The 23,247-nt window shown below is 50.3% G+C and overlaps 1 protein-coding gene across 1 annotated transcript in view; it reads right to left on the reverse strand.

Moving 5' to 3' along the window:
* SLC5A9 (solute carrier family 5 member 9) overlaps positions 1-18,847 on the reverse strand; it is a 43,661-nt gene extending 24,814 nt beyond the window's left edge. The window contains exons 1-6 of the mRNA XM_054036388.1: positions 18,775-18,847; positions 13,673-13,767; positions 12,050-12,249; positions 10,355-10,426; positions 4,058-4,162; positions 1,637-1,801 (exon numbers count right to left, since the gene is read on the reverse strand). Coding sequence (XP_053892363.1) covers positions 1,637-1,801; positions 4,058-4,162; positions 10,355-10,426; positions 12,050-12,178 — 471 coding nt within the window. The 5' untranslated portion in view covers positions 12,179-12,249; positions 13,673-13,767; positions 18,775-18,847. The remainder of the gene's footprint in view (positions 1-1,636; positions 1,802-4,057; positions 4,163-10,354; positions 10,427-12,049; positions 12,250-13,672; positions 13,768-18,774) is intronic.
* Between the last annotated feature and the right edge of the window lie 4,400 nt (positions 18,848-23,247).

Raw genomic sequence — 23,247 nt, forward strand, 5'->3', positions numbered from 1 at the left:
CCAGATACACAAAGTGGCAGGAGGGCAGGGGGGAAGTGAAGAGCCTCCTGTACATAATGGATATGAGCTTTGTCTTCCCAGCAGGAAATATAAAGAGAACTGCATCCACACACTTTGACCCCATCACTCACTCAGCTCGCCGCTCTTCCTGGCAAGCAGGAGGACTATGAAACTGAGCAGCAAAGTTATTAACCTACTTTCCAGCAGGAACTGCGGCGTGAAAAATCCCCCTCATAACCAAACCTCCTGCTGTCGAGCCAGCCATTAAATACGCACTCTGAAAACAAAGGTGTTACCTTAGAGAAAACACCTCCGAGGCCAATAAGCTAAACCAGACACACCTGTCAGACGCGTACGAATTAGCCTTAGCAGAGAGGTCGCTGGGAATAAGCAGTGAATACTAAGCACAGACCACTGAACCGAAAGGCACTGAAAAATACTGCTTCCCCAACAGCCACCGTATAGCTGTGATGAGTCTGGAGTAGCTGCAGGCTCCCTCTCTCCCAATATCTGGTACCCTCCTGTGCCAGCAACACCTCTCACAGAAGCTGACTGGAAGTCATCATGCCAGAAGGGCATTTGTGCCCAGATCCTCAAAGGTATTTAGGCTCCAAACTTCCACTGGCGGAAGGATCTGTGAGGATCCAGGTCTTAGTCACTACAGATGTGGGCTGGAAGTAAACTTTGGCTTAGAGACAAAAGACTGTAGTTCCCATTACCAAGTCGCAGTGCGGGAGGTTTAAGTTGGATATTAAGAAACACTATTTCACTAGGAGGGTGGTGAAACACTGGAATGGGTTACCTAGGGAGGTGGTGGAATCTCCTTCCTTAGAGGTTTTTAAGGTCAGGCTTGACAAAGCCCTGGCTGGGATGATTTAGTTGGGGATTGGTCCTGCTTTGAGCAGGGGATTGGACTAGATGACATCTTGAGGTCCCTTCCAACCCTGATATTCTATGATTCTATGACCAGTCCCTTGAACTAGCTAGTCCCCTGGGTTATTAATATCTCCTGTGCCTAAGACTTTGCACTATAATCCTCCTTCCGGGTGCACAGGTAACTCCCATTAATGCGCTGAGCAGAGAATATGCTCCTTTCTTTGCAGCATTCAAATGATCAGAAGCTGACATTGCTTCATGTGCCATATAATGCTACAGGCTTACGACTAAAAATGCTTTAAGAACGCTGTGCTGTGCTGTGCCTTAAGGTGGTATACATTTCCCGTTCAGCTTACAGATTGAAACAATAGAAGCAATTCGTGAAGGTGGAGGGACTAGAGATAACACTAGTTGTTTCCTTAAAATACAATTCTTAAAATTAGAAATTTCAATAAAGAAAAGAATCATGGAAATGCTATTAGGCTAAGATTATTTTTGCAAAGAATTTAATCAACCCGAGATGCAATGGATCAGATCCTGAGATGGTGTACATGGAAGTCAATGGAGTTTAGCCAGTTTACACCAGCTGAGGATCTCGTCTGATATATGGGGAAGAGTACGGGGAGGCAAGAGGGCATTTATGGTGCATAATATGTTGCTTAATTATTTGTAACATTACGATAAGGCTCACAGAGTGATTACTCTGCCTATGAAGCCAGCTTGCTGTAGACACAATGTTGCTTTCCAGTGGGATACATACCGATATCTTGGTGAATATATAGAGAATGAGGGACAGTACGGACATGTAGATTTGAATCCTCTGTCCTCCAAATCTCTTCTTCAGGTACTCGGGCATTGTGACAACTCCTGCAGCAATGTAAACAGGCACAAAAATCCAGCCGAGGGCCAGTAGCGCCCAGGTAGCCTGGCAATGGGGAGGAAGGAAAAGAAAAGGCCATAATTAAACACATGCGATAGACTCTGCACTATGCAAATTCTCTGAACATGCCATGGGCAGTATCAGACAGCGTGGGAACGTGGCATCTCTAAAGCAAAGTATTGCTCTGCCATACAGACAGGAAAATCCTGGGACTTGGGGGTTATGGTTGGAAGACAAGGTGGTAGATGGGTGAATGAGAACAGGATGAACACTGCTGTCAGTACAGTGACAAGCCTTTGGAGATCTCGCGTCTCTCTCTTTTTTATAGGATGTCAGATCCTGTTCCACTTCCTTGCCTCCTTGGCAAGATTCCACTTCATTGCACTAGGTCTATAAAAGGAGATGTAGTATTTGGTGACCTTTGGTACCAGTGGCATTGCCACTTGTGCCAAGGTTCTAAGGCCCAGGAAGTTAGGAGCCAAGTACCTTTGAGGATCAAGGTCTAACTGACCTTCAGGCTCTTGGCTCCGGAGAAGCCTTCGAGCATCTCATGATTTTTGCAGGACAGTATGACTAGGTTAGCAGACAAGGATGCTGAATGAACAGAATCTCTCTGAGCAGCAGAAATAGAAGCAAGAGGAAGACACTGATGGACTTTTGGACAACTTCCTGTGTGATTGAACTGGATTTGAACCTGCACATGATAAATGAAATGGATCGTTTGTTTTGCATGAAGTGTCTTTTGGGAGTTTAAAGTTCTCTCTCCCATCACACTCTGCTGCTCCAAAATCCAGCCCAGGCCAAAATGGAGACGTTAAAGCTAGTGGAGTCATGTTTGCTCTCCATGATCATCAAAATATATCAATATGTCCGATGGCGCACGGGCTGCACGTAGGCTTCATGTTCTGCTGAAAGGGCTTGTTAGTGCAAATTGGAACTGGCAACGGGACCCAAATCTTAACTTCCAAAAATACGAGCTGCAGTGAAAATATATGCAAGAAAATTGATCTTGGGTGGATTCCTTACGTGCCCCTTGGGGATAAATTGGCACCATTACCAGGCTCCACTCAAGGGAGGTCTTTGAATGGAACAGCAGAGATTTTGAGTTATCTAATGGATGTGTATTGCAGGAAAACTAGCACCAGACTCACTTCTAGCCAGCGTACCTAGTAATTCCTCTTGAGTTGTACGTGCTACACCTAGTGTTCATGCTCTTAGAAGGGTCAGCGGCTAACCTCCAACGGATTTCAATAGGCCCCAATTCACACCAAGTTATTGAACACAGAAACACACATTTTGGAACTTGAAATGTTATTAGTGTTGCTAGCTCTTGTGGCTTTATGGTGAGTCTTGTGTGTAGGGTTGCCCACAGTCCCCTATTACAGGGGTTCACAACCTTTTTCTTTCTGAGCCCCCCCCCCCCCCAACATGCTATAAAAATTCCACAGCCCACCTGTGCCACAACTGTTTTTCTGCATATACAAGCCAGGGCCAGTGTTCTGGGTTAGCAAGCAGGGCAATTGCCCGGGGCCCCACACCACAGGGGACCCCACGAAACTAAGATGCTCAGGCTTTGAGGGGCCTCAGACTTCAGCCCTGCATGGTGGGGCTTTCGCTTTCTGCCCTGGGCCCCAGTGAGTCTAATACCGGCCCTGCTTGGCAGCCCCTTAAAACCTGCTCATGGCCCCCCAGGGGCCCCCGGACCCCTGGTTGACAACTACTACCTTATTACAAGGGATGCCCCTTATTTTTTCCTCTCTGTACAACAAGATCAGGAGTTCTGAGTGCTCCAAAAAGCAGGAATAAATACCCCTGGCAAATGTAGACAAGTACTGCTTATTATTAATTATAATAAAATAACAATAAATAATAATATCAGGAGGAAGGGTGGGGAGGGGGTGCTAAGAACACTTCTTTTGAAATACAATGTTGGCAACCCTACTTTTCCGAGATGTGTTGTTTTCCCTAAAGCCCCAGGTCCTGGAATCCTGTTACTATGTGGGAATCTCAACTTTTATTTTCTAAAAACATAGTTTCTAACCTTCATAGCTGCAGAGCACAGCCTAAACGTGTGACCTGGGAGCTCCCTGAAGGTTCAGTAAGCAGCAGGTAAAGAAAAAGAACCACCACATTGACATGTTTTAAATCTCATGATTTTCAAGACAATCTCGTGATTTTGAGGGGGGCCTGATTCAGGAGTTGTGAGCACTGGGGGGTTGACAATACTGTTAATAACTGATTCATGGAACCCACACCCCGCCCCCTTGTAAACTGTAACTCCAGGGCAGCCTGGATTCTTACATTCCACTCAAAGCCCCCGACGGCGAGGCCCCCAGCTGCTCCTGTGCCTGCAAGGCCGATGAACAAGCCGCTGCCCACGTTGCTTGACATCAGCGAGGCTCCAATCTGAAACACACAGCACAGGCAGAGAATGCAGAGAGTCATTGCAAGTAGTTTCTAAGCAACATAAAGCACTTCCCTATGGCCTGGCCTGCTGTCACGTCCGAGGCTGTTGTCTGATGGATTGTTTTTAAAGGATACGGTGCTTTGACTTATTAAAGTAATCTAACCTATGTGAGTCTGCCCCCTGGTGCTGGCCCTCATCTGGTCAGTTTTCATTCAGTCATTGACTTCAGTGGGAGTTTTCCCTTCGACAGACACCGCTGCGGAGTTGTCTTCATGAATTCTGAGGAGCTCAGATAGGCCAGTGAGAGATACCATAGCAGTTACGTAGGTAAACAGATGGATACGCTCCGAGCACAGATTCAGGATGGGGCCTGTTTGAAACAAGCACTTGTTTCCTTTTAAGTTTATGTATTGTAAACATGTAAATTATTGTGGAGCCTCTTTATGGCTTATTCCAATCTACGGGTATTCCATGAAGTGCGAGGAATCTCCCTATGCATTTATTGCTTTGCCCCTAGAGTATCGATGCAGGCTGCGGGACCCGCCCCAGACGCCGCTGCTCCCTCGGGATCCATCCCACTGGAGATCCCCTTCTTCCACTGCAGCTGCTGCCCTATGTGCCACCCCGACAAAGTGGGTGCGATGGAGTTGTGTTAACAGGGGTGTCCCCGGGCCACCTGTAAAGGGGGATCCCCAACCACAGCAGAGACCCCAAGGAAGGTGCAGCTCCAGGTGGTGGTATGTTTTCTGGATAAGGTCTGCAAGCTTGGCGTGGGGGAGGTACGTGTGTGAGAGCAATTTGCATCCTTAAGCTCCACCTACTTCTCCCTTGGCCTATTCAGTCCCCGCCCCCCTGTGCAGGTACCGCCTCCCAGACTAGCAGAGGGGCTAGTTGCAATGTCTGGGGAACAGGCTGGCGCCATGGCCATGTCTGAGATGCCCAACAGGGAAGGAAGGCCCCCTCCACGTGTGATCAGAGTTTAGCTACTGGTTTGTAAAGCGCTTTCAGCTTCAAAGTGTGACATAAATGCATCATGTGCCATGTATCCTCATGTGATCACTCCTCATGCTCTGTGGTCGGGGCATGACTCTGCTCCCCTTATTCGCAAGGTGCCCCATCAAAATGCAACCCAGTGGGAGTGATGGATGCAGAACTAAGGCCCACGTTTGTGAGTGCCCGTCAGGTTAGCAGGTGGTGGGCTGATACCACATCTGCAGGGCAGCACCGCTCGAGCTCCCTGGGCGGTCAGCAAGATAACCTGAGGGGCAGTTATAAAAATGTCCATTCAGCAGAGGTTGTGCACATCAAACAATCCTTCGTAGCCGGGGCCCTGGCTGGTGACAGCAGACACCGTGTCCCTGGGGCTCCTTTAAGCTCTGTTCCTTTCGTAACCCTTGGTTAGCAGAAAGGCTCACGTTTTACGAAGATCGGTGAAACTCAGGGGGCTCTGATACACGGGGTGAAAAGGGAGGTGCTTGCGGGCAGAGCTTATCCAAATCTCTCTGCTCTGAGACTCTCACAAAATCAGGGGCTGCAGGGACTTTGCACTTTCCCCTGGAAATACTGTGAAACCAACCCCCTTTCTCCCAGTGGGCCAAATCCTGATGCCCTTACAGGCCCAGATCCCCCTGCCACAGTCAGATCCTCGCAGGGGATTGTGAGGGAGGAAATCTCTGTGAGGATCCCCTCACAGAAACCCCACCTCCCACAGCATTTCTCTTCCCTCTACCCTTATCCCCTCCAACAGACTGCGAAGGCCTGTCCCCAAACCTGGCAGCTCCCTCAGGTGAGATGCTTCTGCACTGGCCCTGGTGCCCCAGCCCAGCTTCCTGGCCACATGCCTCTATCGGAGCTGACAGAACAGAGAGTCCCCGTTGTGCCCCAAAGGGAACCATGCCAAGAAGATGACACAGCTTCAGCCTTAAACTCCAAGGGGCTGGAGGGATGAAATTATGTGTAACCTTCCCACGGGTCCCCCCCATCTCCACCCTGTCCCTGCATGGCCCCCAAGCCCACGCAGAGGCCATTGCAGGGTCTAGGATGGGGGTAGGGAGGAGATGGCACCAGGGAGGTGGCTGAAGAAATGATGGAGAGCCTCAACCAGAGTGTGCCCGCCATCTATGGGGCAGCTGAGGATCATCTGGGCCTTAGTTTTTCCTCAGGAAAACTCCAATTGACTTCTGACCAAGAAGGAATGGAGGTGACGTCCTGTCTACACTGAAGTGAATGGCAAAACTCCCCCTGATTTCAATGGGGACAATTGCCCCCAAGTAGTTATCATGCCAGCATTCCCTCTGGGATAGCCAGGAAGTGAAGATGTGCAAAAAGAAAACAAGGACTTTTGCATTTATAACCTGAGAGAATCCAGTGCCTTTCTATAGGCAAATATTTACACTCCAAGCCTGGACCTTGAGCTGTTCAAGAAACACTTACATGGAAAGAATGTCGCATGCATCTTAAAGAACGTGTGATCCTGGGAAGGCTGCAACCCATGCATAAATGTGGGTTCAAACACATATAGATGGAAAACTGCTGCAGTCTGGAAAATGCTAACACCTCGGGTTAATTTTAACACCGCCCCCAGCGTGGTCCAGTGATCCCTTAACTAGATGAAAACAAGGTACAGTGCTGTTCCCATAGGATAAAGCACCTCTGGTTTTAAGTATCACTCTCCTTTCGGACAAAGCTTTGCCATGCCTCTACACAGGCCAAATTCATCCCAGGTGGCCACTGACATCAATGGAGATACACCAGGGATAAATCTGGCCGTGCGTTACCAATGCTTTGGCTTCCCTCTTACGGAAAGTTTGCTTTCCAACCACACCTTGTCTGAACAGCAGATTCCTAATATGCCACTGCTGAGCTCTGAGCAAAGAGTAATGGAGTTTGACCTGCTTCTCACCTTCTGAGCCAGTTAAAATATTAATATTGCATGAAGCCGGAAGCTGTGGCCAGAATTAACGCTGCTACCAGCCCTACTTCTCCATATAGTAAACTGCTGATTAAAAGGCTGACTGGGGTAATGTGAAATCATATCTTGAGTAAATATATTGACTCCCAAGAAATGTAAATATCTTCTCTAAAACACACATCCGACTGTATCGGACACAGATGTCAGAAACACAGAAGCTGTAGAGCAGTGAGACAGTGGCCTTATTATTTATTCTCGTAGTGTCTGTGTCCAACTCACAGGAAGACACAGACACTCCAAGAAAAATAATCCTGAAGCCATGGAAATAGTTGTCTGCGGTTCCACAGCCCATCACGAGACCCTTGTCACAATTGTATTTACCCTACGGGTCTATAGCTTATCCCGGGGTGGGCAAACTTTTTGGCCCGAGGGCCACATCTGGGTATGGAAATTGAATGGTGGGTCATGAATGCTCATGAAATTGGGGTTCGGGTGCAGAAGGGGATGAGGGCTCTGGCTAGAGGTGCGGGCTCTGGGGTGGGGCTGGGGATGAGGGATTTGGGGTGTAGGAGGGTGCTCCAGACTGGGACCAAGGGGTTTGGAGGGGGTGAGGGGAATCAGGGCTGGGGTAGGAGGTGAGGGCTCTGGCTGGGGGTGCAGGCTCTGGGGCGGGGCTGGGGATGAGGAATTCAGGGCGCAGGAGGGGGATCAGGGCTGGGGCAGGGGGTTGGGGGCTTGGCAGGGGTTCAGGGGTGCAGGCTCCGGGTGGCGCTTATCTCAAGCAACTCCCAGAAGCAGCAGCATGTCCCCCCTCCGGCTCCTATGCGGAGGCACGGCCAGGCAGTTCTGCATGCTGTCCCATCCACAGGTGCCGTCCCTGCAGCTCCCATTGGCCCAGTTCCCAGCCAATGGGAGCTGCGGGGGCGGCGCTTGGGGCGGAGGCAGCGTGTGGAGCCCCTTAGATGCCCCTAAACGTAGGAGCCAGAGGGGGGACATGCCGCTGCTTCCTGGAGCTGCGGCTTGCGTGTGCGGAGCAGCCCCCGACCCGGCTTCTGGCTGGAGCAGGGCAAACCCCAGACCCTGCTCCCCAGCGGGAACTCGAGGGCCAGATTAAATCGGCTGGAGGGCTGGATGTGGCCGGCGGGCTGTAGTTTGCCCACCGCTGGTTTATCCTCAGACCCCACTCCAGCTTCCCTTAATGTCAATGGAGAAAAACTTCAGTGGGAGAGGGATCATGCCCTGTGTTACACACTAATGTAAAATCATGAGTAACATCATCAAACTCAATGGAGATACACTACAGGGGAGGGGAATCAGTGACAGAGGAAAGGCAGGTTCTGTAGGCCTGACTGCCTTCACTGAGGGTGGTTTTTACACAGAGAGGACTCCAGACTTCAGAGGAGTTACTCCTGATTTGTACTGGGTGAAAGGGAACAAAAGCTATAGGCCAAAATCTGCAAATCTGGCTCCCTACCACCAGGCTCCTAAGGCCATGTTTAGACATCTAAATAAATGAGACTTGACCTTCAGGGTACCTGAAGCTCTCACCTCAGTCACAGAATCATAGAATATCAGGGTTGGAAGGGACCTCAGTCAATGGGGACTTCAGGGCTTCGAAGTCTCTGAAAAAGGCAGGCCACATTGATTTAAATGCCTGAATCTGGATTCAGGAGCCTCACTTTGGGTTGTTTGCCATTTTTCTTCCACCTTCAGGCTGTTGGCGATGGGATGGAAATCCTGTACACATATATGGGCTCTGTCAGATCAGGAGGGGGGTCATTAGTTGGAAATGCTGTTTGGCCAACCCTTTTGGTTAAACTGGAGGGGCTCTTGGCACCTCAGCTGATCTCAGCTGCTGTGGTATCACATGAGAGGCCTGCCTTGGAGACCATCTTTCAAGACCAAACCCATTAGGGTGTTATAGCTCGAAGCTGAAACCCTGAAGTTGCCAGAATGTTGCCACCCAAACTGGAATTTAGCTGGGACGCTGGGGTTAACCTCCCAACTCTTGCAAAGAGTGCTGGGATACTTAGGTTATCACAAGTGGTCAGAAGATGGCACCTTCAGCAGCAGAGCAGAACTCCTCCCATATTGAATCATATGTTTCCTTAGGCATCAGTGCTAAAACAGTCATAACTGGACTCGAGTGCAGCTCAGCGCCTCTGAGAATCAAGCCCAAAGAATCTCAAGTTGGGTCCGGAAAACAGAAACAGGCAAACTCAGAGGGTGCTTTTGACCTAAACAACTTGCCAGAGAGTGAATCAGTAGGAGAGCCAAGACTGGAACCCAGCCCTCCTAGCACCCAATCATCTGTTCTAACCATTGGGCCATATTACCTCCTGGAGTAGCCCAGCCACCAGACGCAATGAAAAATAAGAAGAGTAAGGATCCTGGCAAAAGCCAGCTTCCTTCCAACATCTTTTAAACCTTCCACGCTCTAGTTATGGAAACACCCCCTATGCTTTTCCCTAAATGTCACCTGGGAGAAATTGGAGCATAAAGCACATTAAAGCAATAACAGCTGTTATATATACGTACGCCTCTCCGACAGAAGAGGCCTAGAGGATTTATGGGCACTGTGTATACAGAGAAAGAAGTTTTTGGTTGAAAACTGTATTCCGTTACCAGCGACTCACTGGAGAGAGATACAGCTGTATATTTTGCAATTGGATGAAAAGGCTATTTATTCCAGTGACACCTTTATTCTTTTAAAACGTTGAAATTATTTTTAGGTGTGCCTTTCAGTCCCATGCAAGCGTGCCCTTTAAGAGCTTTATTCCTTCTCGTGAATCATTTCGGAGATTTATTTTAGTCCTCACACAGTCAATAGCGTAGCCTTTCCCCCACCCGGGAAGGGTAGAGGCGAAGGGCTTTGCCATACGATTGTTTTCTTTGTCGTCTCTACGTGATGTTTATGGCATCGTGCAGACCTGAGTCATTTAATGCTCCCATGGCTGTTCTGCAGCTGTATGTGAAGTGAGTTGGGAACAGGGGGAGGACCTAAATCCAGCTCCGAATGGGCAGGTGGGGCTGCATCATAGAAGCCACAGCACCAGGTAACTCGTTGCCTCTGACCTGAGCAAAAAATCTAAGAACTGAAAAGACCAGGGAGACTGAACTGTCCGTTTCCTCCAGGTAGGGGTCTCTGTAGCTCAGGGCTTAGGCTCCTGGGCAGAGTTGTGGGGGGTGGGTACTGTGCCTGTCCCCAGACCTTTCTATCAGGTACCTGGATTTGCTTGAATCCCAATTTTTAAGTAACAAGTGGAAGCATCAGACTTACTGGCAACCATGTCATGGACCGTCCAGCCAGGAAATACCCTCCAACTGTCCCCCGACTTGCCCGTATGGATGACTGAAAAACAGAAAAAACATTAAGTGCTTTTTCCCCCCACGGGTTCCCGCCCATCACACTGGTCCTGCTCTCCAGTAGTCCTGCCAGCAACGTGCTGGGAGTCCTCCCAGTTCTGGCGGGAGGGATAGCTCAGTGGTTTGAGTATTGGCCTATGAAACCCAGCGTTGTGAGTTCAATCCTTGAGGGGGCCACTTAGGGATCTGGGGCAAAATCAGTACTTGGTCCTGCTAGTGAAGGCAGGGGGCTGGACTCGATGACCTTTCAAGGTCCCTTCCAGTTCTAGGAGATGGGATATCTCCATTAACTATTATTATTTTGCCCTCCCAGCTGCTGTTAGAATTGACTAACTCCCCGTATCCAGGTCATCCGGTGCTTTCTGGAGGATTCAATAAACCATTTTGCAGACGCTCAAGGTGCAGCGACAATAGTTAAAACAGGGAAAGAATGCACTGTACTCCAGCAAGTCCAGCGGGGTGAAACCTCGGGCTGTAGCCCACCCATTCCTGGGACTCCAGAGAGCTCACCTTGTCGGAGACCCCAGACTCCACAGTGTGCACATGGGATTGCACTGGGGCAGTGAAGAGTTGCCCCATTCTAGGGGGAACTATGAGTAGAACAGAGCCTTAGGATGACCAATACTTCCTAAGCTTCCCATTGCACTGGAGAAACACACAGCTTGTCCCCTGCATGTTCCCAGCCAACGCTTCTGGCCAGCGAGAAGGGGAGTGCTTCCTGTTAGCCCATTATTAACACTAGCCTGAGCTAACAAGCCTCTCTGGCTTCTGAGCTGGGGGCCTGGTTGTTACTTTGCAAGTGGGAAAGCCCCTCGGTTTGTCAGGACATTGTACCCAGAAGTTACCGAGCAGCTGTGAGCTGTTGCTCCGCTCTGCTTTGGGCAGCACTCTCATCTGCATCTTGGAAGCCAGAATACGGAGCAGCTTTGGTCCTTGCTTGCAGCAGATGCATGGGGCACCGGAGACTGGGGGTGCGGAGTGATGGCCTAGCTCTTCCATTTTCCTTCTCCCCATTCCTATGTGTATGTTGGCTGCTGGCTTGGGTAGAAGCTGCCCTCTGGCTGGGTGATGGGGCTTCTGAATCCATTTAACAACCTCCCACTGAGTGCACATGTTAGGAGAACAAAACGACTTCCCCAGACAGGCCGCTGGGTCAAAGAAAATAGGGATCAACTAATAATCGTCTTTCCAAATTTTCCAATGCCCGATTCAGTCGTTTTCGCTTCATTCCCCCTCTTAGGCCAGAAAAGTCTCCCAGCTCGCCTTTCCGCAGCCATTCCACGGGGAGCCTCACCCCTTTTCCCCAGTCCATTATGGGATACTTAGCAATTCTGGCGGCAGTACCCTTCCCTCAGTGCTATTCAGGGATTGCAAGGAATGGAAGCGGAGCTGCATGGCAGTGTGGGGGAAAGTGTTCCTACTCTCTACCCCCTAGCATACTAGTCAAAGCCTCCTACTATCTGGCCCTACGAAAGTACTATGCACAAATAAAAAAGCAGGTGGATTATAAGCAGATATCTTTGCACACAGGAGAGGCCCATAGCTGATTATACACACTGTTTGTCTTCTGTCCCAAAATGGAAGCAAATCTCTGAGCTCCTGGACTCACCCATATCCCAACGGCAAGGACGAAGACAAAATAGATGACGACAACAACGATGTCCACAACCTCGAAGGCAAAGTTACTCTGTCCAGGCTGGCCAGGTGGCTCTGTGGTGGCCGGGGTGGGCTGGCTCATGGCTGCAAATGAACTGCTGATTGTCTCTCTCTCACACTGGACTTTGATGTATGTTTTCCTTCATTATTCTCCTTTAATAATTAACAGGGTTGGGAAAGTGTCAGAGGGGAAATCGAGAAACACAGGGTGGCAGATAACACTGTTGGCACACTGGCAATTGACAGATCCCGGTCTGCAGCATGCATAGGCATCCTGTACTGAGCCAGTCATCTCAGCCCTGCCTCGTAATCTGCCGAGCTAAGGACGGCAGGGTTTGGAAGGTGGCTCAGATAAGCCAGTTCAGGGAATCAGGATTAAAGGGACTTGAAAGACCTCAAATTAACAAATAAATGGACTTAGGACGTCACATTTATTTTGGTGGGTACCAAACAGGAATCACTGCGAGAATAGGGGCTGGGGAAACATAATTGAACCTACAACATGCTGGGACTAGATCTTCCCACAACATACTTAGATTGGGGAAGCGGGCCAACTTTCTGCACTCTGAGATGCCATCACAATACATAGAATAAATTGTACAGGGCCTGTTCTGACGAGGACTGCCAATTGTCTAATCACACAAACCCAAACATGCTGCGGTTGTTTGCGGGGGTGCGGGCTCTGGGAGGGAGTTTGGGTGTGGGAGGGGGCTCAGGGCTGGGGCAGGGGGGTCGGGGTGCGGGCTCTGGCAGGGAGGCACTTACCTAGGGAGGCTCCCGGGCGGCAACACAGCGGGGCTTAGGCAAGCTCACCGGCAGGCACCACCCCCACAGCTCCCATTGGCTGCAGTTCCTGGCCAATGGGAACTGCGGAGTCAGTGCTGGGGCAGCACGTGGAGACTCCTTGCCCCCCAGGGGCTGCAGGGACATGCGGGCTGCTTTTGGGAGCGGCACAGAGCCAGGGCAGGCAGGGAGCCTGTCTTAGCCCCGCTGCGCTGCCAGACTTTTAGCGGCCTAAAATCGCACTGATTGGCTTCTGTAGCCTCCGGGAGATAGGGCCTGATTCCAGGAGACCCCCGGCAAAACTGGGAGGGTTGGTGACCCTAGTTCTGACTGCTGTTGAAGTGACATCGCCAACACTCATGATTCTATCCCCAGCTGCTGGAGTCCTGTGATTAAGTGAGAACAGCAGCGGTTATTATAAAAAAAGGACATTTCCCGCCATTGTGGCTGCAGAGAAAAGCTTGAAAACGTGACCCAAGGATGACTTATAGGCTCAAAAATTAGAAGGAAAATAAAGAGAACCCACGAGGTATTATTATTATTTTAAATTCATGATTTTAAAGGCAAGCTTATTGGTTGGGGGTGGTGGTGGACGGGACTGAAATGATATTTGAATGCTTGTGGTTGGCCTTTTCATTCTACGGGAGTTGGATCAGGCTCAGGGTCCTGACAGCTGCAGGGTGCATATTTAAAACAGCCACGTAGGGTCCTACATTTAGCTTTAAACCCCCCCCCCCCACAAACCCCATCAACTTCTTTTTTAAAATAACTGGAAGGTGAAACAAAAACGTACCCCTGAGTGCTGCCGGCACATATTCATACATGGCACAGTGCCACCTGGTGCACGAAGAAGAGAACAGAAAGTAGAATTGAATGAGAGTCCAGCACCTGTTATTTAGACAAACAAATTTCTTTTAGATCCTTTATAAGCAAATAGTCTTGTTGGCAAATTCACCCAACTTAATGAGACACAAACCTGAGGGTCTAACTACCTGCAGTCATTAAAAATCCCCTGGCACAGTTCTCCACAGCAGGGCCATACGTCCTGGCCAATTTGCATGTTTACTTTTCCCTGCTTCCCCCTTGCAGTACAAATTAGGTTTGGGATTCAGCCTTTTTTCCTGCCTTAAACGGCTGTGTGTTGTTTTGATGTGTTGCGAAAAGCCGCAGAGTTCCACGCCAGAACTAGCTGCATTTCAGCAGTGGGAAAAGTAGTATTATGATTATTGATTATTCGAGTGATTTCTGTGCAGTTTGCAAGGTGCTTCCTGATCTTTCAGGAGGAAAATTGCTATCTGTATGAATATAAGCTCTTAATTATGATTGTATTCCGCTACCTGACATCAAATCAAACAGCACATGGCGACCCCGGACCGCTCAATAAATTCCATTCCCATCAACAGGAAATTCCATTCCCATCAACGGGAATTAAATGTGGATAGCAAGGCAGAGGGAGTAGCATTTGTATTGCCTTATCTAGGGAGCCTGTCACATACATGTTTGGCACTGATGGAGTTAACTCGCCTGACTTGCATGAGCATCAAGTACAGTCACAGGCAAAGAGCTGGGGAATGAACCTGGGAAAGCAGCTGTCTCTGGGCCTTAGTAAGGGGAGCAGGCATAGATCACTCTGGGTTTGTCAGGGAGCTGTAATTGCTCTAAGGTGTGGCAAGCTGGTATCTCCAGTTCCTTCACTACATCCTGTCAGTGCCACAGGCCACCTGGTGCCGCTCGGGACATTTCCTGGCTGATGTGGGAGGACTTCTGCGTTTATGGGTGTGCAGCCCTGTATCCTGTCAATCTCAAGCCACCAGGCTCCTGCTTCCATTGTCTTCAGGGTAGCCCTCTCCGCTGGGGAAAGGAAGGAAAGGAATCGAACACAGTCAAAGAGCAGCTGGAACTGCCGTGATACATCTGCTGCAGCCTGCCTGCTGCTCAAACAATACAAGGAGAACGAAGGTGATGGAGCAGGGCTAGTGGCTAGAGCAGGAAACCAGCCCTCAACATTCCTGATTCTTAACAGCTGTGTCACTGACAAAGGGGGAGTCACTTAAATGGGTTGCCTCAGTTTCACCAGCTGTAGGTCTGGAGGGAGAAATAAGGAATGTATCTGAAGCCCTTTAAGAGCTGCCCGGTGCTGTTGGTTCGAAGTGGAGGGAGGAAGCAAAGAGGGCTGGGAGCTCCTGGAGTGTGAGACCATAAAGATGTGGGAGTAAATTGCTGGGTGGGTCACTCTCACATCATCATAGATGTCGGCTTGATTTTTCACAATGGGGAAGTCTCCCTGGCCATCATGGAACTGATGGGCTTGTGGGACAGCCGGGCCACCTTCTTGGCTGACACATCATGGAGCGAGCCAGGGACCTCCTGAGCGTCAGTGTGAGCGGCTACAGCTTGAGCTAAAGAGCCAAGCCACTCCAAGGAGGGCAGTAACAGACCCACAGCCTCTGCAAATGAGGCACAGAGGGGCCACCTGGTAACATGCACTCGAGAGTGGGTTACACTTGCACAGAAGATTTTCACTGCGGTGATTCAAAGTGCAACGAAACTTCTTCCCTAGCACCTCACTGGCTAAGAATTAGGTCTTGTCTGCACAGGGTGGGTTGCATCACTGTAGCTATGCCCAGACTAACCCATAATGTAGAGAGGCCGCATCTATGTCAGAAGGGAGTAGCACTGGAGAAGTGCACCCCGGCTTGAACGTCAGCACCTCCAATTAGGTCCATGACCGAAATGCCAGTGTTCAAAGATCTCCAAGCTGCTGGGTCAATCCAGTCTCCAGTGGCTACTTCTCCTCCTCCCAAAGTCACGTAACACAGATACCACATGACACAGATACCACGTAACCCACGTCTGGGTTGTGACTGGTCAGGGGGATTTGGATAAAATGGCAGTGTGCTGGGTCAGGATGTAGGCGCATTGCCAGAGCTCACACACTAATGCAGGGTTGTAGCCAAAAGATACCCAGCCCTTGTTTTCAGGAGCTCAGTCCCCAGCAGTTTTAAATAATAATAAGAGGTCCGGTTGGTTACTATTCCAGATTTGGAAGCTTCCCTTCCAGCAGCAAAGATGACCTGTAACTTACCCTATCCCAGCAGGGTTTTTGCCTGCATAGAATGAGAAGAGTCTACTGCTCCGGCCTAGTAACGGAGAGTGCTGGGGGAGATGCTATTCCTGTCCCAGGAGGATTTTCAAGATTTCATTGTTTCCCATCCCGAAACAAAAACCCGCAAAATCTCAATCCAAGTGTTTAATTCCCATTTCAACCTTTTCCATTGTTTGTTTTTTACTATAAATAAAATTTCACTGTGAAACAGAAAATCATTTTGGATCCTAAAAATGGAATTTTTGGTTTCAAAAGGGGACGTTTCAAATCAATTTTGAAACTTGAAAAAACAAATCAGCCTGGGGAAGTGATCAAAGCTGATCCTTGCTGAGGGAAAGATTCCGTTCCGACAAATTGCCCCTTTTCCGACTAACACGTTTGTTGAAGAATTCCTGACCATGGAGCTGCTCCCTTACGGCAGACAGAAGAGTCTTGTGCTGAGGTCCCCGGGTTCAGGCTCTGCCGCGGATTCTAGAGAGACGGCTACAGAGGCCTGGATTTTCAATCGTGCCTGCACACTTTTGTGCACACCTAGTTGTATACACGGCCCCTGCTTGAGTCTGCACGTTGTGCAGTGGGCACATGCTTGCCAGGCACATTCACACACACACGCACGTGCACGCACTCATTAGAAACCCTGTCTCCGAGTCCCCAGGCGAGTAACAACGATCCTAGAACTCTGGGTGGTTCTAAACGCCAAAGAACCAGCCTCTCAGCACGTAGGGCAAAATCCAGCCTGGGCCTAAGTGGGTACCATTCAATTGGCTTTGGCACAGTTGTGCCTGAGGATACCAGGGCTGGATGGTGCCTGTAGTCTTCAGGCACATAGACTCTGCTATGACCAAGCAGGCCCCTGAGAGCCATGCAGTCAGGGCCGGTTCCAGGCACCAGACGAGAAAGCACATGCCTGGGGCCACACATTGTAAGGGGTGGCATTCTGGCCAATTTTGGGGCAGCCAGCCCAGCCCTGTAGGGGCAGGAACTAGCAATCCCCGCTGCTCACCGTGCCGCCGGGCTCCCCGGGACGCGCCATTCCCCGCCGCCTGCACCAGCCTCCGCCTCCCGCGCCACTCTGAGCCCTGCCTGGCCAACCCGCCTTTAAAGGAGCGGCTGAGCCAGCACCTCCTGCAGCCCCCAGGGGCTCCACCTGCCTGGCCGGGAGAGGCATCCCAAGGCCAGAGGGCTGCCCATGGGCAGAGGGAGCGGGCGGGTGCCGCCCTTCACTCCCCTGCAAGCCGCCTTGACCGCCCTCCACGCTCTCCCTGCAGCTGCCGTTGTTTTTTTTTGCTTCGGCAGTCCGGCCGCCTTTTTTTTTTAATTTTGCCTGGGGCGGCAAAAAAGCTAGAGCCGGCCCTGCATGCAGTCCAGTATCCTGGCCCCAATACCATTGAATACACAGCATTCCAGCTCCAGAATGCACTTTGCTAACTGGGCAACACTAGACAATCGACCAAGTGGGTGGATTTCCTTCCTGGCCCCGGCAGGCAACTGTAGTGCACGCTTGTGCATGAGATTTGAGTCCATTGATTTTATGCTGTGCATAAGCGCCTAATCTGGAGACACGCCAAGCAGCCGCAGCTTCCATTGAATTAAATTCTGTATCTACAGCACCTAGCACGTGAGCAGGGCTGCAAGGCACTACAGCAACCACAAAATAAAAACAAGAGTCTCCCCCAAATCAAGGCACTTCTGGAGTTGGCCCAGAATGGGGCCCAGATGCTCAGCACCTCTCAGGATCAGCCCTTTCCTGAAAAGAAAGGTTCCTCTGTTGCTCCATTACGGGTGTGACCCCTCTCTAAGGGTAGCCCACTCGCACACCCACAGAGCCCTCGAGCACAGCAGGCTTTTCCCAAGCCGAACATTACAAATGGCAGTCGGCTGGCTCAGGGAATGGGCTGCAAGGCCGGGCTTGCTAACCCCCTGCAGGGACCCTCAGCTCTGGAAGGAGCCCTGCCCGAAGAATGAGAACACACCCTTGCCAGGTTGCTATTTGAAATTCATTTCATCTGATTGCAAATGGGTCCGTTGCTTTTTCAAGGAAGTGTTTCCTGCCGGGGAGCTGAGCTGTGCCAAGGCAGCGCTTGCCTGCTCTTCTCCTCCCTACAAGGAGCCATTTTTGGCAGCACTCTAGTTCTTCTTATCTGTGCTCTGTCTCTCACCCCCTCCCCCACCAATCCCCATCACACCATGGGCTGACTCACAGCTACCCCACTCTGTGCCAATATGCTAACACTTCAAGATCCCTTAGAGCTCCGAGAGTAGTTTTCTTGGAAATGCAGGCTGCTAATCAATTACTTTCCCCCAAATAAGCCTCATTTGTAAAAGGCTTCCTAGCAAAAGCTCCCTCCCCCAAAACCCCAAACAAACCATCAACCAAATCCATTATCCAAAAGAGGCGTTTCAACCACAAAAGATTCCAACCCACTGAAGTATAATGACTGTCAGTTACATATGCAGGGCTGAGACCCTCCGCTGGTGAAAACTGGCATCTCTCAATTGACAGCAGCATTGTTACACTGATTTACATTGGCCTGTCTATTACCCTCACTGTTAACAGGTAGGGTGACCAGATGTCCCAATTTTATAGGGACAGTCCCGATTTTGGGGTCTTTTTCTTATATGGGCTCCTATTACCCCCCCCTCCCGATTTTTCACATTTGCTGTCTGGTCACCCTAGTTAACAGGGGAGCACAAGGTGCAAAGACAATAGCATTGTGATGCATAAAGTTCCTTCCTGATCTAGAGAGGAATTCTGGTAATTGTTAATATGCCTCAAAAGTGTACAATACCTTGAGCCAGTCTCCTGTGGGTTTCCTTCTGGGACTGTGTATTCCCATAACCTCAGTTTCCTTTTGGTTCCTGATGCAGAGGCGGAGTGCCCTGAGGGAGGCACGGCAAAACAGTGGCACGCCCATGAGGCAATCCAGTTTCCCTCCTCCTCCAGCACCGGCCCTGTGACATGAACTTGTTTTGCTCCACATTTGCTTTGGCTCTGAGTGTTTACATCCACATTGCCAATCCATTCCAAGCCACCCATCCAGAAAGACGGCTTATTGTGTACGCGTTGATCAGCGAACCTTAACCTGGGACTTCTGACAGGTTGGCTTTGTCCAGCGGTAGTATTTATCTCATGTTCCCTGGCTCGCCTTGACATTAAATTACCATCTGAGTCAATTACCTGAGCAAAGGTGTGGGCCCCGCCCCGCATCAACAGAGGCTGAGGTGATCAGTGTTAATGTCACAGGCACCGGAAACAGTAAAAGTTTAACAGAGCTAGCATGCGACGGGGTAATGTAACTTCCCTCACCTAGTGCGACGTGTGAGACTTTGCCACAAATGTTACAGGGCCAGCGCGGGTGTGATGTAAATCAGCCCAACTCTACTGACTTCAGTAGATCTGCCCCTGTGAGGTCTTGCTACACCAATACAACTATGTTTAATATTATTTGCTCTCCTTTCACAACAGCAAAACTGGCAGGACATTTGTCTCCTCTTGAGGAGTATAGTTTTCAGCTCACGTCACAGCAGCAGAGAAAGAAACCTTTGAGGGTATGGAAATTGCAAGTGGCATTACAAGAAGTGCAGCTAAAAAAGTGCTAAAGAGCAAGTGTTTCAGGGCAAAGGATGTTTGGTTAAGTGACAGGCAATTATTTTCCATAGGCTAACAAATACATGGGCTTCCTCTTCATTATGGAGCTACTTCAGAACCGTCAGCAAACAGCTCCGGTGATAATTAGTGGCTTTATAAATGTATTGAGAACGAACATATCTACAAATGACAGCATAGCCGGGACAATCCAACAGGACAATCACACACCTAACCTCCTACCTAAGGCATTATTATTAATTCCTTCCTTTGGGGTTTTTTGGAGTGTTGGGTAGTTCATCTGACCCTTTGTTTTTTCTTAGTCTTTGCTTATTGGGAGTTTAGTTTGAGTAAAATCAAATTCCGATCTGGTGTAAATTTAGTTTCCATCCATAGCGATCCAACTGAAATGACATCAGTGTGGCTGAGCTCAGCGTCTGGCCCTGATTTAGCTCAGTCTTAGTGGATAGTAATTTAGCAGGATCAGACCCTTTATTAAGATCATACCCTCTTAATAAGAAGAGGAGGGCTTGGTCACGTCAGAAGAATGGAAGGAGACTGTATTCCTAAGAATATTTTGTACAGTGAGGTTCGTGATGGCTCTAGAAAGCGGGGTCGCCCTTTATGGTGGTGTCACGATGTATATAAAAATGATATGAAGCCAATGTGGAAAGCTATGAGGAGTGAGAATCCTGTTCAGCCGGGAGGATGGAAGCAAAGTGAGAAAGAAGAAAGCCGCGTGCTGTAATCTTGGAGAACTCAGACAATACATGGATCTGGGAAACTTGTAACAAGCAGCGTTGCTCTCGAATTGGGCTTGTCAGTCACACGTGGATTCATCACACATCTGGCTACACCTCTTGCGTGTACACCGTGATCCAGTGGATCGATGGTTGCCTCACAGCCCCTCTTGAGGGGATCATCAGAGAGCAGAATGAAAAACCGCCTTCCATCCGAGAGGGGTTACATGAGGATCCTTAAATAGCAGGTGGTGCTCGGGCCAGCAAGCCAAGACTCTAGGGGTACAGCTACACGGCCCGTGGCAGCAAGTCTTCCAGCCTGGCTCAACAGCCTTGGGATTGTGGGACTCCTGCTAGTGCTCTAAAAATAGCTGTGTAGACAGTGCTTTGAGGTTGCAGCTCGGCTCTGAAGCCCACCACTCCCACTAGGCTACAGACAACTGGGCACCACTCCGAGTCGCATCTTCAAAGTGTGGTCTTTTTACACAGCTCTTTTTAGAGCACTAGTGCGAGCCCCAGTCTGTCAAACTGGGCTGCGAAGCTCACTGCTGTGGGCTGGGTGGACGTGCCCTGGGACAGTGGTTCTCAAAGCCGGTCCGCCGCTTGTTCGGGGAAAGCCCCTGGCGGGCTGGGCTGGTTTATTTACCTGCCGTGTCCGCAGGTTCGGCCGATCGTGGCTCCCAGTGGCTGCGGTTCACTCCAAGCCAATGGGGGCTGCGGGAAGGGCGGTCAGCACGTCCCTCGGCCCACGCCACTTCCCGCAGCCCCCATTGACCTGGAGCGGCGAACCACGGCCAGTGGGAGCCGCGATCGGCCGAACCTGTGGATGCAGCAGGTAAACAAACCGGCCCGGCCTGCCAGGGACTTTCCCTGAACAAGTGGCGGACCGGCTTTGAGAACCACTGCCCTAGGAGGTCCTTTCTACACAAGGAAAGGCCATGATAAGCAACAGGGCCAGCTCCAAGCCCATTCATCTCTTCCTCAGCAGTCAGCATCAAATGGGAGGAGGGGGGTGATTCCTGGTCATGGTAGCTCAAGCCAAGGAGAGACCCTGCTGTGAGCTCCAACTGAGAGAGCATTACAGCAATCAAGCTTCATGGTATTAAGTCTGCACCACCATTAGCGCTTAGTTTCCCCTCCATTACATAGAGGAGCCAAAGTTTTCTCCAGTGTCTCGTGTACAGGCTGGCCAGGTGCTGAAATCAGAAAGTGACTGCCCGGGGATTAGTCCTGGAAACACAGTGTGTCCCCCAAACTTTGGGCATCGTGTTTCTGGCTGTAAAGTGCCTGTCAGGCTTCCAGAATCTCTCTCTCCCTTCGGGGCATGCTAATTGTCAGAGGCGATGCCAGCACAGTCAGCATGCAAGACAATCTTTCCAGGCCTATCCTGCCCGTATGTCCGCAGACATGTCCATCTGGCACATCATGCAGTGCAAGGTCACCATGTTTCCTGCAGGAGATCATCATGGTCACTAGCCAAATGCTTTCCACGGCCAAAAACACTCAGAGAGGGACTAAATGCCTCTAGATACTACTGGTCAGAACCTGAGCTGGGGTAATTTGCCATAGCTCCATTGATGTCAGAGAAGTGAATGCAATTAAAGCGTCCTCTTTCTGCCTCATTCTGCTCTCAGTTATTGTGCATTAGCGTAAATATGAAGTAACTTGATCGGGATTGATTCTGGTCTTCCTTGCACCAGCGTAAATCAGGTATAACTCCATCAAGCCAATAGGAGCTCACTGGCATAAACTCGGCGTGAGCCTAGAATTCAGCATGCCGAGTGCAGTGGTGTTTCCCTGGACTGACTCCGTGTAACTACCGAGATCATTGCTTCCATGAAGTCACTGTGCATTGATTGTCATGTAATTGGGACTGTGGATGTCCAACTGAGTCACTCTAAGGTTGGTGTAACTGAGAGTGAAATCTGGCTCAAACATGTGACTTCCACTCCCATCTGCTCACTTAGTGACACAACCAAAGCCCTGCTGAACCAACCCAGCTACAGGTGACTAAACCTGATTCTACTCTGCCTCATTCCCCACACAGCGAAGTCTTCATTACCGCTGATAGACAAAGGAGGAAGGGCACGGTCAGGGTTTCAGGTTGAGTTTGCAGCAGTGGCCAGCTAGAAAAATCATTTTAGGAAAGAGTCGATTTAGCTTGGTTGAAACTGAGAGGGAAAGTGAGTGGGAACCCATCGTGTCATATTTACGGAGTGATTGCTCTGTCCGAGAACAAGCCTTTGAGAGATTGGTTTTAACAAGGGCACAACTTTTGGTGACTCAAGGAGAAGGACCCTTGGTGTGATGGATGCCACTCACTCTCGTGTTTAAACCCTGCCAGGATCTCAGTGGAGTGAGAGTTGTCACGGGACATAACATCCCCTAGGTGCTAGCTTCCAGAGAGGGGAGGTTATGGGTATTTATAACCTGCATCCTACAGTGGTAGCCCCCACCCCTGGAGCAAGAGGACGGTGCCTGAAGAGAACAGACATGCCATTGGGGCCCCCGTGGGGTCTGCAACAGAGCCTTGTGCTGGTGATTTCCCTGGCAGCGGAAGGGAACAGGAGGGGGATGTGACCACCCCAGCCCCGTCACCCTGTTGCCCCCGAGTAGAGGGCAAAAGACAGCCAGGCAGTCTCTGTGCAGAGTCCCAGGTGCTTGGGGAAGCAGGAGGGAAGCTGTGAATAGTCCGGCTTTCCCCCCGTCTGGGAGAGACCAGCTGGGGAGTGGAGAGGAGATGCGGTCTCCCTCCAGCCTTCCAGCACATCACTTCCAGGCCCAGCAACGGGCTTGCTGGAACCTCAGCCTGCAAAAAACGCCTCAGGAGAGAACAAGCTGTCCCTCCTGCCGCCAGCCTGCCAGCAACAGGAGACAGCTTGGCTCCCCTGCCACTGCCTGCAGCCTGCTTGCCCTGCAGCCAACCCACACCAGAG

The sequence above is a fragment of the Malaclemys terrapin genome, chromosome 8, assembly GCF_027887155.1.
Source record: "Malaclemys terrapin pileata isolate rMalTer1 chromosome 8, rMalTer1.hap1, whole genome shotgun sequence".
Lineage (NCBI taxonomy): Eukaryota > Metazoa > Chordata > Testudines > Emydidae > Malaclemys > Malaclemys terrapin.